We start from the raw sequence: 16,753 nt of genomic DNA on the forward strand, positions 1-16,753 counted from the left end.
CCAAAATAATTGGACTTCTATAAAGTGACTGTACCAGACAGGATACACACAAATACAATAGCAGTGTTGAATGTGCTATCTGCTCTAAGTATACCCAAAGAGCTCTAGATGTTCAGAGATAGAATGTGCTTAGGGGACAATAGTGAAGAGGCAATGGGACTGAATGTTCAAGATAAGCAATCACTAGTTTTTCACAAGGAAGGTCTTCAGAAATTAGCCTCACTGTAGGAAATAAATTTTAAACCCCATACCTACCTCTTTCTACTTAAATAGCTGTATTTCATCATATATAAAATATAAATCCTTAAGAAAATGCCATTTGAGCATTGTGCTTAATTACAGCCATGTGAAAATGTGAAAATATCACCATTGTACATTTGATGACATACAGTAACTAAAAACTCCAAGCCCAATATAAGTGGGTTTCAAAGGATGCAATCAAGCAGATTATCAGAACTTTTACTAGCCATTAGTATTTAGTTTGAATGGTGGAGAATTGACTGTATCTTGAAAAGTCTGTTTAGAAGTAAAATATCTACAAGAGTATTATGTTCACTTGCTTTATTTTACAACATTTGATATCAAAGTGCTGTTTCTCAGGTGACGTTCAAATGTTGATGCCTACGTTAGGATGAATTGTTACTGTTTTTGTTGTTGCTGTTGTTTGTTAGTCTTCATTTTCATTCTTCCTCGGCAAGTTCCAGGAGATCTTCCATGTTAAATCTGAACAAATGCCAGCCTTCCTCGCAGGAAAGGTCTAAAGCCCCTAGGCGAGTGTAATACTCAACAGAATCCTGATTCCAAATGATGACAAGAAACTGCATGCCACTACATCCGGTGTTTATGGCTATCTGTTTTAAAACAAACAAGTAGATATTGTCCTTATTCGACAGTGTAATCATTCACATTTTACTAAAGATTTATTATATATAATATTATATATGTATAACAATTTTGAAATGGGTATTTTTGGGCAAAAAAGTATCTCTTATATTATTGAAAATCACACTGTGTGTCTATTTTATTTTAAAATCACCTTATCCTTGATGATAAAAACATACATAGTGTGCTTATACATTATATATGAATACAATTAATTAAATATAACATAGAATCTGAGCATTCAGCCTGAAAATCCACTTTAATAAATTTTGGAAGTACATTATGAAAATGTTTTGTGCATGTGAATGCATATAGTGATGGGAATTTGGAGTGCATGTGTCTGCCTGCAGTGGTTGTCAGAGGACAACTTTGGATGTTACCTCTCAGGTGCTACCCACTTTTTGTTTGAGAAAAAGTCTTTCACTGGCCTAAAGTTTCACCAAGTAGGTTAGGGTGGCAGCCAGAGACACAAGTGTACCTCTCACCTTGCCACATAAAAAGTGTGTGCTGCCACTCCTGGCTTTTTTGTGGGGTCTGGGGATTAAATTTAACTCTTGGTGTTTGCAAGGCAAGCATTTTACCAACAATAAATATACCAAGACTAAACCAGTCTTGGTATATTTAATTAATAAGATTAATTACCTAATATATGGCCCATTAAATAGTTCTTCATGAAGAAAAGGATAATATATAGACTATCAATACTAACTATAATACATACCTGACTTAGCTTCTTCAGCATGTCAGCCCCAATACCTAGACCTGTTAAATGGATATGGTCAAAGAAAGGCTATTATGTTGAGAATTTTTACTTAACTTGTGATTTACTTCGATTTTAAAGCAATATAAGATCAAACTTTGTTTATGGTTGTCATATATTCTAAATATATGCTTTAAATTGTCTTTTATTTTACTGGAGCCTGGCAACAATGCAAGTACAAAAGAGATTGGTTTTATGTTAAAAATCTGTGCTGAATAAAATGAGTGTCACTATATTCTTTCTTTTTCTTGAGAAAGGGTCTGACCATCATTTGTTGGATGGCTTAGAACTCGAACTCACTGAGATCCACCCGCCTCTGCATCCCAAGTACTGGAATTAAACGTGTGTGTCATTATGCTGGCCTTCACTGTTTTCTTACAACAGGGCATATTTCTTATCTATGTCTACTAAAAACAAACTAAAACATAAAATTATTTTACAGATAACAAAATTAGTTGGGCTGGAGAGATGGCTTAGTGGTTAAGAGCACTGAATTTTCATTCAGAGGTTCTGAATTCAATTCCCAGCAACCATGTGGTGGCTCACAGCCATCTGTAATGGGATCCAATGCCCTCTTCTGGTGTGTCTGAAGACAAATATAGTGTACTTATATACATATAATTAATATATCTAAAAATTATTAGTTGGAACTGCATAGCTTGCTTGAGTATATTGATGAAATATTTTCTAACTTGTGATTTTGTCTTCACGGCACTAGGATCCTGATCATGCTTAAGAAATGGAAATGAGTTATCCAAATAAGTTAAAACTCATAACTCTAGTGAAAAGGCTTATCTGTAGCCCTTACATTAGAATGTAACTTAGAAAATTTTTCTTGTTTGCAAGTAATATGATTGTAGGTTTACCTTGATAATCTTCAGTGATATAAAAATCCTCCAGGTGAAGCAGTTTGCCAATCCGTGGGTCGTAAGTGAAGTAGTACATGGCAAATCCAATAATTTTTACTCCTGGAAGAGAGAAGAGTGTGGACAAAGAGGCTGATAATTTTAGTTGTAAGAATACATGTTTCCAAATAGAAAACAAAAGGGTGTTTATTTTTTGCTGCTTTAACTGTTAAAGCAGTAGGTGGTTGCTGGACAAAGTCAGTGCGTAAATACATAATAGACAGAAAGTTCACATTTCTTCTAATAAAGCCTTTAAAAGAAAGTCTGAAAAAAAACTCTATGTACTTCCAGGAAAAAAAAAAGTCTGTACCTTGATACTTGTTCTCACAATTTTAATACTTTTATAATTAGAGTGACAACGTAGTATTATTTTAAAGTACTCTAGTTTTGTACATTGTAGTCCTCTGCTTAATACTATTTACAAAATCTCCACTTGTTAACTGTTAGCTCTGTTTTTGGATACAGAAAATATGTTACAGACTAAGAGACAAAAGGTTTATTTTACCTGATTCTGCTTGTTTACTGGGCGCTTCAGCAACCAGGCAGTAGAAAAGTGGTTTTTCCCCAAAACCATCCTTGAATAAATCTGAAATTCCAAGTCACATACAATATATCAAAGTTTATAAGTGAGCAAAGATGACAAAATAGCAAGGAGCAGCACCACTTCTTCCTGCATGCACAGCACCAATGCTAGGAGCAACTGTCGGAAGTGACTGTTTTAACATTTACAACTTTTAGGAGTCTGGCTAGTATCTGCAGTTATTTTGCCTAAATGTAGCATAAGTGTGATATCACATATCTGCCCTATCTCCCTTTGAGTTTTCTAGCAGGTATCTGAAAGAATGACAGCTTGTATTTCTGGAGTAGATTGTTGAAGCCTGCTTGATCTCGTCCTTAATGTAGGTTTTTATGTTCTAACTAGACTTCCATTCAGATTGTTCAGATGAAAGCATAGGGGCTGACAACCATTATTCCAACCACCATCAACTGAAGTGACATCCAGGAAATTAAAATTAAATTAAATGGATCTACTCCTGCTTGTACTTCTTGTATGGAAAATCTCTCTCTCTCTCTCTCTCTCTCTCTCTCTCTCACTCACTCTCTCTCTTCCCTCCCTTCCTCTCTCCAGCCATCCCTCCCTTTGCCCTCACCCTACTCCTGCTTTGTGTTTCTATGGGAACACACATGATAGACATTTGCTTTCCCTCAGGAATGCCAGATATAGAACAGATTAAAAGTAGATAAAAGCAGGTTTATTAGGAGGCAGTTCTTGGGTGTGATCACTGATCTCATAGGTGGAGGTAAGTGAAATTACACAATGGGGCTTTAAAGTAAGGGGGTTATCAGATGCCCTTCAACAGAGGAATGGATATAGAAAATGTGGTACATCTACACAATGGAGTACTACTCAGCTATCAAAAACAATGACTTCATGAAATTCATAGGCAAATGGATGGAACTAGAAAATATCATCCTGAGTGAGGTAACCTAATCACAAAAAACATACATGGTATTCACTCACTGATAAGTGGATATTAGCCCAAAAGCTCACATTACCTAAGATACAATCCACAGACTACATGAAGCTCAAGAAGAAGGACGACCAAAGTGCAGAAGCTTCAGTCCTTCTTAAAAGGGGTGGAACAAAATATTCATAGGTGGAGATATAGAGACATAGTTTGGAACAGATACTGAAGGAATGTCCATTCAGAGCCTACCCCAACCGGGGATACAGCCACCGAAACTAGGTAATATTGATGAAGCCAAGAAGTGCATGCTGACAGGAACCTGATATAGCTGTCTCCTGAGAGAGAATGTCAGCCAGAGCATGTCAAATACAGAGGTGCATGCTAGCAGCAAAGGACTGAACTGAGAACGGGGTCCCCATTGGAGGAATTAGAGAAAGGATTGAAGGAGATTAAGGAGTGTGCTAATACCATGCAGTTTTTACCACTATTGCTTTGTAGTGTAGCTTGCTGTCAGGGATGGTGATTCTATCAGAAGTTGAGGGATGGGGCCACCTACCTATCTCAAAATTGTTAAACCAGAAATGTTCCTGTCCAAATGAAAGACAAAACATGGAACAGAGACTGAAGGAAAGGTCATCCAGAGACTGCCCCACATAGGGATCCATCCCACCTGCAGACACCAACCCCAACTCTATTGCTGATGCCAAGTAGAACCTGGTATGGCTGTTCCCTGAGACATTCTACCATCAACTGACCAATACAAGTGCAGATACTGACAACCAACCATTGAACTGAGCAAGGGGTCCCCAATGGAGGAGTTAGAGAAAGGACTGAAGGAGCTGAAGGGGTTTGCAACCCCATAGGAAGAACAAAAATATCAACCAACCAGACCACACAGAGCACACAGGGATTAAACCACTAACCAAAGAGTACACACGGAGAGACCCATGGCTCCAGCTGCATATATGGCAGAGTATGGCTTTATCTGACATCAATGGGAAGGGAGGCCCTTAGTCCTCTGGAGGCTTGATGCCACAGTGTAGAGGGATGCTAAAGTGGTGAGGTGGGAGTGGGTGAGTGGGTGGAGGAACACTATCATAGAGGGAAAGGGGAGGGGAGAGAAGGGATGGGGGGGGGAGTTTGTGAAGGGGTAACCAGGAAGGGGGATATAATTTGAAATGTAAATGAGTAAAATGATAAAAATGTCAGAAAGTGACTCTTGAATAATTAAGTATAAAAATATCACTCAGTTTAAATACAATGATGATCATAACGGATACTATTTTTTACATTTTTATGTGTGTGTGTGTGTGTGTGTGTGTGTGTGTGTGTGTGAGTGTGTGTTTGTGTGGAGGTAGTGGTAGTCAGAGGATAACTTCTAAAACTAAGTTCTTTCTTTCCCATATGCTAGGTTTTAGGGATCAAACTCAAGTTATCAGATCTTTACTCACAGCGCCATATTCCTGACCCAGGAGAGAGAGATTGAGAGATTCAACAAGCTATTTTCTGCAAAAAACACCCTCTGGATTCAAAGAAACAAGGATTAAAATGGAATGATGGAAAAAGATAGCATACAAATGTAGGTAAAAGTGATCAGGGGTAGCTATATTATTATAAGATCACAGATTACTGGAGGAGAGAATGGCATTGCAATATTATAAAAATATCTAGTCACTAAGAAGACAGTGTGTGTGTATGTGTGTGTGTGTGTGTGTGTATAGGGAGAGATCTATAAAAATATATATGTATATGTATATTTGTAAAAAAATTACAACTCTGATATCCAAGAGACAAACATTGATATAACTGAAGGAAGAAATGCATAGCAATATAATAATAGTATGAGACTTTAATATTCTAATTTAAATAATATATAATGCAACATGATTGAAACTAAGGACATGGATTACTGGGTAATATTAGAGACCAACTGGACTTCTGTCTTGGTCACTTTTCTCTTGCTGTATTAAAGCACCATTACTAAACAACTTAAAAAGGAAAGCATTTAATTCAGCTGAAAGTTTTGGAGGGTTGGAGTCAATGATGACAAAACAAAAAGCATAGTGGCATGGCACATGAGAGCTCACATCTTAATCCATAAGCAGGAGACAGAGACAATACACTGGGAATGGTATGAATCTTTTGAAACCCTAAAGCTTGCCCCAAGTGGCACAGGTCCTCCAATAGGACCATACCTCCAATCCTTCCCAAACAGTTCTACCAACTGAGGACCAAATATTTAAACATATGAGCCAATGGAGACCATTCGCATTCAAGCCACCATGTACATGAATAAAACAATGTTCATGGAGACAAACTTTTTCCCAAGTGTCTAGGATATAAAAGTTAAAAGACTAAAATAATGCAGGTATGTTTTACACACACACACACACACACACACACACACACACACACACACACACACACGTTCAGAAATATGTGAAAACTAAATCATTCATACATTTAAACAATGAGTGAAGAACTTAATCAAAGGGCTTGAAATGTGACTCAATTATGGAGCACTTTCCTAACATGCAAAAGATCCTAGGTTCTGTTCCTAGCTTGACGATCAGTTAATGAATAAATACCAGGAAGTATTGCTGCCGTAAATAACTTTAAAATAGTCAAGATGCAATTTTGTTGAAACCATTGATGTGGTAAAGTATGCCTACAGGAAGAAGATATAAATCATAAAAATGACATTCTAACAATAATTAGAAATACTTGAAAATGAAAACATCACAAAAAAGCTTATTGAATGCAGTGATAGAGTGATAGTAGTGCTCACAGAAATGAGTAGTTGCAAATTCCTATATTGTAGAAAGAATGAAATCTCAGAAAAGAACTTAATAAATGCCTTAAAGAGGTAAACAAAGCTACGTAAGCCCTGATGTTTCCTATGGAAGACAATCAATTTTAACAGATATAAATAAGTTGAGAAAAATAGAAAAAAACTTAAGGACCCCCAAACTGGCTATTTGAATAAGCCAACAGAACTGATGGCTAGACTGAAAAAGAACAAGAAAGGGTACAAATATTAAGATCAGAAATGAAAATGGGGCTCTTACTATCTGAAAGTCAGAACATACCCATGGTTTAAATGATATTGACCTACTAGTCAATTATGTTTGTCCTATTACATATCATTTTTTTCAATATCTAATTTTCATTAAATTTTCTTTTAAGTCCACCTAAGGAAATTTATTGTATATTTGTGATGTTTGGTACTATCTGCATGTCAGGCATCCATGGTCCTTGGAACCTATCACTGTGGATAAAGGGGTAATATTATCTATTCAAAAATATAAAGTATTACTAAAATAAATTTCAGTAGACTTAAGTTAGTTGAAGGACTGTTATGAGTAATAAGATTTAGCATTGTTATGATATTGATATTAACATAATTTATTTACATATTCAATGCAGCTCATTAAAGTCCACTGTCATAGTTATTGTTCTATTGTCGTGAAGAGATATCATGGGCAAAGGTAACTCATAAAAGAAAGCATTTAATTGCAGACTTAGAGTTTTAGAGGATTGGTCCATTATTGTAAGAGGGAGGAAAGGGAAAATAGGGAGGACCTGCTGGACCAAAGCAAGCCTGAAAACTAGCAGGGCAAACTTCCAATTCTGCATTTCCATGACTGATGTCAGAGCACTGGTTAAACCTCCAACTCCTTTCAACTTTGTTGTCTGTAGCATCTTTTCCTCTTTGGTTGGTTCTACATTCTGTTTGCAGCTCTCCTTGGTAGGTATCTTATGACTCTGGGATTTCCAACATCTTGGGGTCTTAAATTCCAGGCTTCACTTTCACAACCTCATACAATGGACTCTCCAGGTCACAATGCAGGACACACCTTCCCACTCTCTGCCCCTACCACATGTCTGGCCTCTCAGTAGCTTTCCTTAGTCACAGAGGGAGATTCCATAATCATTTCCTATAATTTTGTGAGATTTTTACCTTTATGAACAGAGCCTCCTATGTAGCCCTGGCTGTCCTGGAATTCACTATGTAGACCAGGCTGGCCTTGAACTCACAGAGATCTACATGCATCTGCCTCCCAGATGCTGGGATTAAAGATATGCACCACCATGGACAGTCCTCCTATATTCTTCTTGACTCCAAGAACCTATTTCTATTTCTGCTTACTATGCTGGAACCCACCCCCTCATTCATTTATATCTGCACTGCTTTGATGGATTATTTTGACTGCTTAAACTTCAGTTTTTCTTTAATTTCTACGCAAAAGTTAGAAACTTGGCTTGTGGGGATACTACTTCCTTTATTTCATTTCAAATCATGCCTTTCTTTAAATTTCACATCTCTTTGAGCACAAGACATGACTCCATCATTATATTTCTTGGTGAGCCTTTTCTCTTTAAACTACACATTTTGTATTTCTCTTTGCCTTACTAAACTCTTTTCATTGCAGATCTAGATAAAAGTGATCACCAATAACCATGTGACACAGTCAATATTAGGCTCTTTTGAAATCTCTTCCAAGGCCATTAATCCACAACTCATCAACTTAGCCTTAGGTAGATTCTTAGGACAAAGGACAAGCACCCATATTCTTTGTCAAAATACCCCCAAAATAGTTTCTGGGCCAATTATTCTTTCCCTCTGACAGCTCTTGATCATGGCTCACGTAGTCTAAATCACTCTCAGCAGTACACTCTTCCTACTATAATGGCCTATTAGGCCCCTGTTTTAGTCATTGATCCATGGGTACAAAGAGACGCAATGACCAATGCAACTCTTACAACAGGAAATATTTAATTGGGGCTTATTTACAGTTTCAGAGGTTTAGTCCATTATCATCATGGTAGAGAGCACGGTTCATGGCATGGATGGCACTGGGGCAGTAGCTGAGAACTACATCCTGATCCTCATGCTGAGAGGGAGAGGGAGGGGGAGGGGGAGAGGGAGAGAATGTGTGTGTGTGTGTGTGTGTGTGTGTGTCACTGGGCCTGATATAGGCTTTTTATTTTATTTTATTTTTTAAAGATTTATTCATTTATTATATATAAGTACACTGTAGCTGTCTTCAGACACACCAGAAGAGGGCATCGGATCTCTTTACAGATGGTTGTGAGCCACCATGTGGTTGCTGGAAATTGAACTCAGGACCTCTGGAAGAGTAGTCGGGTCCTCTTAACCACTGAGCCATCTCTCCAGTCCTGATATAGGCTTTTTAAACCTCAAAGCCCATCACCAGTGACATACTTCCTCCAATAAGACCACACCTCCTAATCCTTCCTCAGTAGTCCACAAACTAGGGGCCATTCTCATTTAAACCACCACACCTACCATCCTTTTTAAAAACTTCGTACAGATTCCAAAGGACTCAAAATATTCCAAACAACTTTAAAACAGAAGAATAAAGTCAGAGGATGCTTGTTGCTTAATTTTGAGATTTACTATAATGTTACAGTAATTAAAACAGTGTGATACTGGAAAGAGGCCTAATATGTAGACAAGCCAAACATAAACAGGGCTATAAAATAAATACTCACAAACTTATATAGGGTGCCAAAACCATTAAGACTGACTTTCCAATAAATTCTTTTGTGAAAACTTTATTTCTATTTATAAAATAAAAAAGTTGAACCCTCACCTTTTGCCATATTCAAAATATACCTCGAAAGAGATCAAAGACCTCAAGGTAGATGTTAAAAGTAGAAAACTCTTAGAAGAAAATGAAAAAATAAACCCTTCAAGACATTACATGTGGCCCTGGTTTGTAGATCTAGTTGAAAACAAAAGCACAGGTAGTAAAAAAAAAATAAGAAAAACTGAACTTCAACACAATATCCCACTATAAAAAGAGTAAAAAGTCTCCACAGAGCATAAGAAATTATTTTTCAGAATGTTCTTAGTTGATTACATACATTCTTAAGTATTCAACTTTAAATGGTTATCCTTCACTTATTCTTCTAAAGTTTAATAAGTAACTCTCTTTATGTGGTGTTTGCCAATCATGATTTTTCACCATCTTTTAGCCTTCTATTACTGTGTAAAAATTCTAATTCATAACAATTTTCTACGTTCTCCATTAATATTTTAGCTACCAAATGTAATGAAATAACCTTTTTGACGCTTCTACCAATATAGTGCATGTAAGGAACACTTTAGACAAGCCAAACCTCTTATTATCTGTTTTGAAATGCATTTGCAGTCTACTGCATCTGTAAAGGCATGCACTGTTTCATGTTAAAAAGAAGCAAAATGAAAATTATTGGAACACTGAAAAGGCTATGGAATTTGTGTCTTATATATATCCATATTAATAATAAGAACACCTTTTGTAACAAGGACAGCTGCTTCTGTATGCCTAGGTATTCACCCTGTGTGCATGCACCCACACTGCTTTTGCCTGCATGAAGATTAACACAAAACATCTTACCCAGTTCTGTTAATGACACCTTTTCTTGCGTGCCTTCATAGGTAGCCAGTTCCTGTCAAAGCAGAAAAAAAAAGTTTCAGCTGATGATTTGGTAAATATAATCATTGAAGTATTTATTGAACATTTACATGCACAGGAATGCTAGGTTGTGCTAAAAAGAAGTCAGATCTGATTTCCATTATGAAGAAATTTAAAATCTGAAATGATGTAATGCAAAATAGGTAGATAAGTAGTTGGTAGCTAGATTATAGAAAGGCATATTGTAGGGAAATGACAGACAGATGGTAGATTTGATATCTCTGTCATGTGAATGTTAACTTTCTGGATTAGTAGCTTTAAATTCAGCAGGAACCTGGAAAGTAAAAATAAAAACTTGTTTCTGGGCAGTCACAGTATTTATTTATTATGACTTTACAGAAAAAAATTGTGAAACATGTTTGCTTGGGATTTTGCTAGTATAACTTTAAAAGTATTTTTTAAAATTGTGGTCTTTATTATTTTTGTACATCCTAATTCCTTCTTTTTTGGTGCGTATCTCATGTTTGTAGACTTATAACATATTTATTGTTTTTCTCCTTTGGTATCTTTGTTTTTGGTAAGGATATTAATCATACGTTTTTCCTCTTACATTCTTAATACTTGCTTTGTTTGCCTGCTTATTCCTGTGTGTAAATACTGAGGTAGAATGTCACCATTACACCAAACCCTGTCATCTCAGGGCCATTAATTGAATAACTCATCTTTTGCTCAGTGATTCGAAATATCCCTTAAAACAAACATGATATTCTTACATGCACTTTAGAGAACTTCTGGACTCTTGATTAAGTTTCATTTTGCTAGTGCTGGAAATTTTATGAAAACTTTTTTTCATTTACTTTTGAGATTAAAATATAATTACATCACTTCTCTCTCCAAACCTTCCCATATAATGCTTGTCTCTTGCAATGTAAGAAGTTACACCCAAGAAGTCTCACCAAAATGACTGCCTAAACATGAGCTGAACAAAGACAACAATCAAATCTTAATTTCTTCATGAATCAATTTCCTATCTACTATAGCAAAAGCAATCATGTCATTCACATGAAAATACATATTTCATATCCTTTAAATAGTTAAAAAACTTTTCTTCTAATATTGTTATTATGTTGATTTGACACAGATTAGCGTTATTTGAGAAGACAGAACTTCAATTGAGACAATGCATTCATAAGATCAGTCTGTAGGCAAGCCTCTCAGGCCTTAATTACTAATTGATTGGGGTGGGGAGTTGAGGGTTGGCGACCACTGGCGTGCTACCACCACTGGGCTGTGTGTCCTACACAAAAAGCAGGCTGAACAAGTCAGGAGCAAGGCAGTAATCAAGCATCCCTTCATGGCCTCTGCACGCTTCCAGTTCCTGCCCTATTTGAGTTTCTGGCCTGATTTCCTTCAGTGGACTGTGATGTAGGGTATGTAATCCAAATACAACCTTTCCTCCCCAAGTTGCTTTTGGTCATGGTGTTTCATCACAGCAGCAGCAAATATAACTAAGACAAAACAACTGCTCATTTAAAAAAATCTACACTGATCTCGTCTGATCTCAGAAGCTAAGCAGGGTCAGGCCTGGTTAGTACTTGGATGGGAGACCGCCTGGGAATACCAGGTGCTAAAAAATCTACGCATAAGCATGTCTTCATTATTAATATCATAGTCAGTACATACTACATTATTTCCATATCAGTTAGCACTCATTTTATAAAGATGTGCTCTTCATATGGAATTGGTTGGTTGGAACTCAGCAGGAAAAGCAGAGTTCATGAATAACCATACTTTTACAACATATTCAACTATGTGGTAACTACATTATATATAGCACCACTAATGTATAAGAGTTCTAATAAATGTATATTTCCCATAAATCCATATTAAAAATTTCACTAGTACTTTGGATATTTCAATATTTTTAAATCAAATAATTGTTATTTAATGTGTGCAAAGAAGACTAATTTTTGAATTATTTAACATAAATAATAATCTCAAATAAAAAGGTTTATAACTGGTTACTTATTACAATACTTGGCTGCAAGCAAACACATGTACAGAAAGTATAAATAAATTTAAACTTTGCTATAAGATTTGTTTTAAAAATTAGATTTTAACACCAGATATAGGGTATACACTTTTAATCTTTGCACTTGGGAAGCAGAGGCAGGTGGATCTCTATGAGTTCAAGGTCAGCCTTGTCTACATAGTGAGTTCTAGGACAACTACAGGTACGAAGAGATACCTTGTCTCAAACAAACAAACAAAAACAATCGTTACATTTTAAAACCAATCTTTAGTATTTATGAACTTGCCACAATTTTATTTAACTTTTTAAAACCACAGAATTTTGCCCAGAATTGAAGATTCTGATACAGTCTAAATTTGGACTAAGATAAAGTTATTTGAAATATGTAAGTAATGGTTGGTTTCTTTTGAAATTACTTAGATTTGAAACACCTTAGGTCTGTGATTCGAAATGTCAAGTTATGGTATATATTGACAAGTTTTGATGCTACAAAGACAGTATTTGTTTTGCTATAGAAATTCAAGAAAGAACCTCTGTTTGTTTCTTGAGGGGAGAAAATTAGAACTCTCTTATGTAACACAATGGTCACATGTATATAAATTCATATGTAAAAACACAAACACTAGATTGTGATTAATGAATTATGGGGTAAACTTATAATAGTCTCACAGCATTAACAAGTCACTTAAATCTATCTGTTTGCTTAGTCCCAAACAGAACAAATTTTCAGTGAGTATACTAGTAATTTTCAAATTACATTTAAATACTCTGGTTGTAGCACTTTTATTTTGCAGAATTATTGTTGAGAAAAGTAACTGCTTTGCTTCACCTACTTTAATACTACTATATTCTGAGTGTATTCTGGATTTTTAATGTAAACATATGTGTACAAACTTGGAAAGATCATACATTTCCCATGAGGGAGCTGTCATTTAGTCTGGTATGTATCTGCAAAACATTCTAAGCATAAAAACATTATAATATTTAAGATCAGGCATAGGAAAAGATTTATATTCTGCTACAATGATGTTGATGCAAAGCTACACAATGCCTCTTAGTGATGCCTTTTAGCTAAGGAATTTTGATGGCAAGCTAATAAATTAATTTTCAAAGAGTATTTTTATAAACTTATAAATAATCATGTGTTGGAAAAAATGAACATAAAACGCAAAGCAAACCACTATATACACATCTGTGTATCACATGAATGATAGCCATCAATGCATCAAAATTCCATCACTGTAACTATAGTTACTACATTGTCAACTTCACTGCACTGGTGTGATTTCTAGGAAAGGTATTAAAATAAACATTACATAAGAAAATATTCACTCAGTTCCTTAGACTCACGGCATGTACATGTTAACAGTCTTCTAGATAAGCTTTGCCAACTGAGCTATCTCCCTTCTCAATGTCTCATATATTTTTTAAAACAATTTATATTCTGCATATAAAAGAAAACACTACAACTGTCTTTTGGTATAGCAATTACTATAATCTTGCTTTTTATTGAAAATGATGATTAAAGGGGTTTAGAGGATTTGACAACATTATGTATATGTGTCATAATGAACAGAGTTATTATTATTATTATTATTATTATTATTATTATTATTATTATTATTATTATCCAAATCTAGACTATGCATTTCTGTTGTTCTTTCAGCCCATCACTAACTTCCAAGTAATAAGAAGATACAGGCTTACTTTAATCAGTCTCAGGATATCTGGGCAGTCTTGAGGCTCAGCAGGTCTTATGTAGAAAGCACAAGAATCTTTTTTCCGGACTGATTGTGTCACTCCTTGTTGACGTTCACTTAATTCACTCATGCTTGATTCACCTGGCTCTAATTGACTTTTACCGGGTTGGCTTATGCCTAGTTGACTTAAGTCTGATTGGCTAGTGTCTAATGAACTACCTGTCAACTCTGGTTTGCTTGGACTTGGTTCAGATTTAACTGAGTGTGTCTTTACTCCTTGGTTTGATTTGGTGCCATCAGGTTGGTTTGTATCTAATTGATTTGTCCCTAATTGAGTGGTTCCTGATTGCCTTGGCACTGTTTCCCAATTATCTGATTGTTTCATGTTTGTGTTGCCAGGGTAGATTTGCCATTTTTCTGATTGTCTTGTGCTTGAGTAACTTGGCGTTGGATGCCATGTGTATAATTGTCTTACACCAGGCATGTTGTAATTTTGTGGCCATGTATCAAATTGTCTTGTGCCTAATTGGCTGAGACTTGGGTGCCATAAATCTGAGTGTATCATACCTGGCCGGCTTGGATCCCATGGCCCTGAGTCTGAATATTTCATGCCAGATTGACCTGGTTGCCATGAATCCAATTGTCTTATATCCAGAGGGCTGGGGCCTGGTGGCCATTTGTCTGATTGTGTCTTGACTAGGTAGTTGGGATTCCATTGCCATGGATCCATCTGTTTCATGCCTGGTTGGCTGGTGCCTGATTGCCATACATCCAGATCTTTCATGTCTGGTTGGCTGCTGCCTGATTGCCACATGTCCAATTCTTTCATGCTTGATTGGCTGGGTCCTAATTGACACATGTTGTACGGTTGGCTGAAGCCTGTTTGACATGTGTTAAACTGCTCCATACCTGAATGATTGAGGCCCACTTGCCACGCACCTGACAGTTTCTTTCCTTCTTCGCTAGGACCTGCTTGCCATGTGACTGAATGTCTTGTACATTGTTGGCCAGGGCTCTGTTGCCCTGTGCTTGATTGTCTGTTGCCTTGTTGACTAGGGCCTGGTTGACACATATCAGATTGCTTCATACCTTGATCAGTGGGACTTGCTTGTCTCAAGTTGAATTGTCTGGGAGATGAGGGATTTAGTTGTGGTTGCCATGAATTTGATTGTTTGCTGCCTGGGTGGTCTGGGTCCCATTGCCATGCATCTGTTTGTCTCATACTTGGGGGGCTTGGCCCCCATTGCCATAAATCTGTTTCTTTCATTCCTGGATCCTGTTTCCATGTGTCTGGTTGTTTCTGTCCTGCATAGCTTGGGTCTTGTTGCACTGTATCTGATTGCTTTGTTCCCTGATTATTTTGGGTTATTTGCCACATGTCTGGTGGTCCCCTGCCTGAATACTCTGGGTCCCATTGCCATGTGTTTATTTGTTTCATATTGGGAGTAGGTGGGCCTGGTTGCCATAGACCTGTTTGGTTCATGGCTGCTGGTTGACTTGAATTTAATTGTTTCATACCCACTTGTCTTGGGTCTGACTCTCTCATACTTTGTTGGCTCAGGTCTGTTTTGTATATGCCTGGTTGGTTTGTGCTTGTCCATGATTGTTTTATATTTGATTGGCCCAGGCCTGGTTGGTTTATATCTAGTTGGCATGAGACTGGTCTTGTCACACCTGGTTTGTTCGTGCTTGGTTGGTTCATGCTTGGCTGGCTCGTGTATGGTTGGCTTGGCCCTGGTTGTTGCATGTTGTATGGGCCTGGGCCTGGTGGGCTCATAACTGGTTGGCTTAAACCTGACTGAGTCATACCTGATTGGTTCTTGCCTGATGGATCCATGACTGACTGACAAATGATCGGCTGGTAAACAACTGATTGGCTTGTAAGAGTCTTGATAGAACAGGATACTTTGACTACAGCACTGTGATGGGAAGCTTTCAGATGTTTCCAGTTGGTCTCACCTCAGACTTGGAGATAGTCCTCTGTCATGATGGGAATGAGAAACAAAGATGATTACCTGAAGAAGGATTAAAGCCTCTGATTCACTGGAGGTGACTTCACCAGATACCACAGCTACAAGCTTCGCTGGATTTCAGCCTGCCATCTGGTCTTTCCCTGCCAACAGGCCAGAAGAAGAAGAACAAAATGATCCTGGGAGAGTGTTACCACATTACCCCTCCCCCCACCACACAGAACTGCATCATAATGTTGAAGTCACAATGCCAGATTCCCCTCCTCTCTCTGGCCTAAGTCTCTCCATCACACTGCCTCCCATGATTATTTTGTTATCCCTTCTAAGTGAGATTGGAGCATTCTCACTTGGGCTTTTCTTTTTGTTAAACTTCTTACAGTTTGTGGGGTATATCATGGATTTTCTATACTTTTTGCAAATATACACTTATCAGTGAGGTAAGTGCATGTATTTTAGAGTCTGAGTTACCTTACTCAGAATGGTATTTTCTAGTTCCACTGATTTTCCTGCAAAATTCACTATGTCCTTGTTTTTAATAGCCAAATAACATTCCATTTTTAAATGAACCACATTTTTTCTATCCGTTCTTCAGTTGAGGGACACCTTGGTT

At 37.0% G+C, this 16,753-nt stretch overlaps 1 protein-coding gene across 4 annotated transcripts; it reads right to left on the reverse strand.

Moving 5' to 3' along the window:
* Window positions 1-546: 546 nt before the first annotated feature.
* On the reverse strand, window positions 547-16,356 carry Satl1 (spermidine/spermine N1-acetyl transferase-like 1). Of its 4 annotated transcripts, NM_001163543.1 has the most exons (6): window positions 14,181-16,010; window positions 10,424-10,475; window positions 3,053-3,133; window positions 2,509-2,610; window positions 1,604-1,644; window positions 551-851 (listed from the first exon to the last, which is right to left on the reverse strand). In NM_001163543.1, the coding sequence occupies exons 1-6, from the start codon at window positions 16,008-16,010 to the stop codon at window positions 681-683; spliced, it is 2,277 nt and encodes a 758-aa protein (NP_001157015.1). In that variant the 3' UTR covers window positions 551-680. The 4 variants fall into 4 exon arrangements, with proteins under 4 accessions (XP_038955510.2, XP_063135959.1, XP_063135960.1 ...); XM_039099582.2 differs by lacking the exon at window positions 3,053-3,133 and having other exon boundaries at window positions 547-851; window positions 14,181-16,352; XM_063279889.1 differs by lacking the exon at window positions 1,604-1,644 and having other exon boundaries at window positions 547-851; window positions 14,181-16,352.
* Between the last annotated feature and the right edge of the window lie 397 nt (window positions 16,357-16,753).

This window comes from Rattus norvegicus, chromosome X (genome assembly GCF_036323735.1).
Source record: "Rattus norvegicus strain BN/NHsdMcwi chromosome X, GRCr8, whole genome shotgun sequence".
Lineage (NCBI taxonomy): Eukaryota > Metazoa > Chordata > Mammalia > Rodentia > Muridae > Rattus > Rattus norvegicus.

Coding starts and splice junctions, on each gene's coding strand:
- Satl1 (NM_001163543.1), bottom strand. CDS start 16,010: ATGGATCCATCAGGCAAGAACCAATCAGGTATGACTCAGTCAGGTTTA. Junction 2,611..3,052: donor CAGTAAACAAGCAGAATCAG/GTAAAATAAACC, acceptor TCTCTCTTCCAG/GAGTAAAAATTATTGGATTT. Junction 1,645..2,508: donor TATCACTGAAGATTATCAAG/GTAAACCTACAA, acceptor TCCATTTAACAG/GTCTAGGTATTGGGGCTGAC.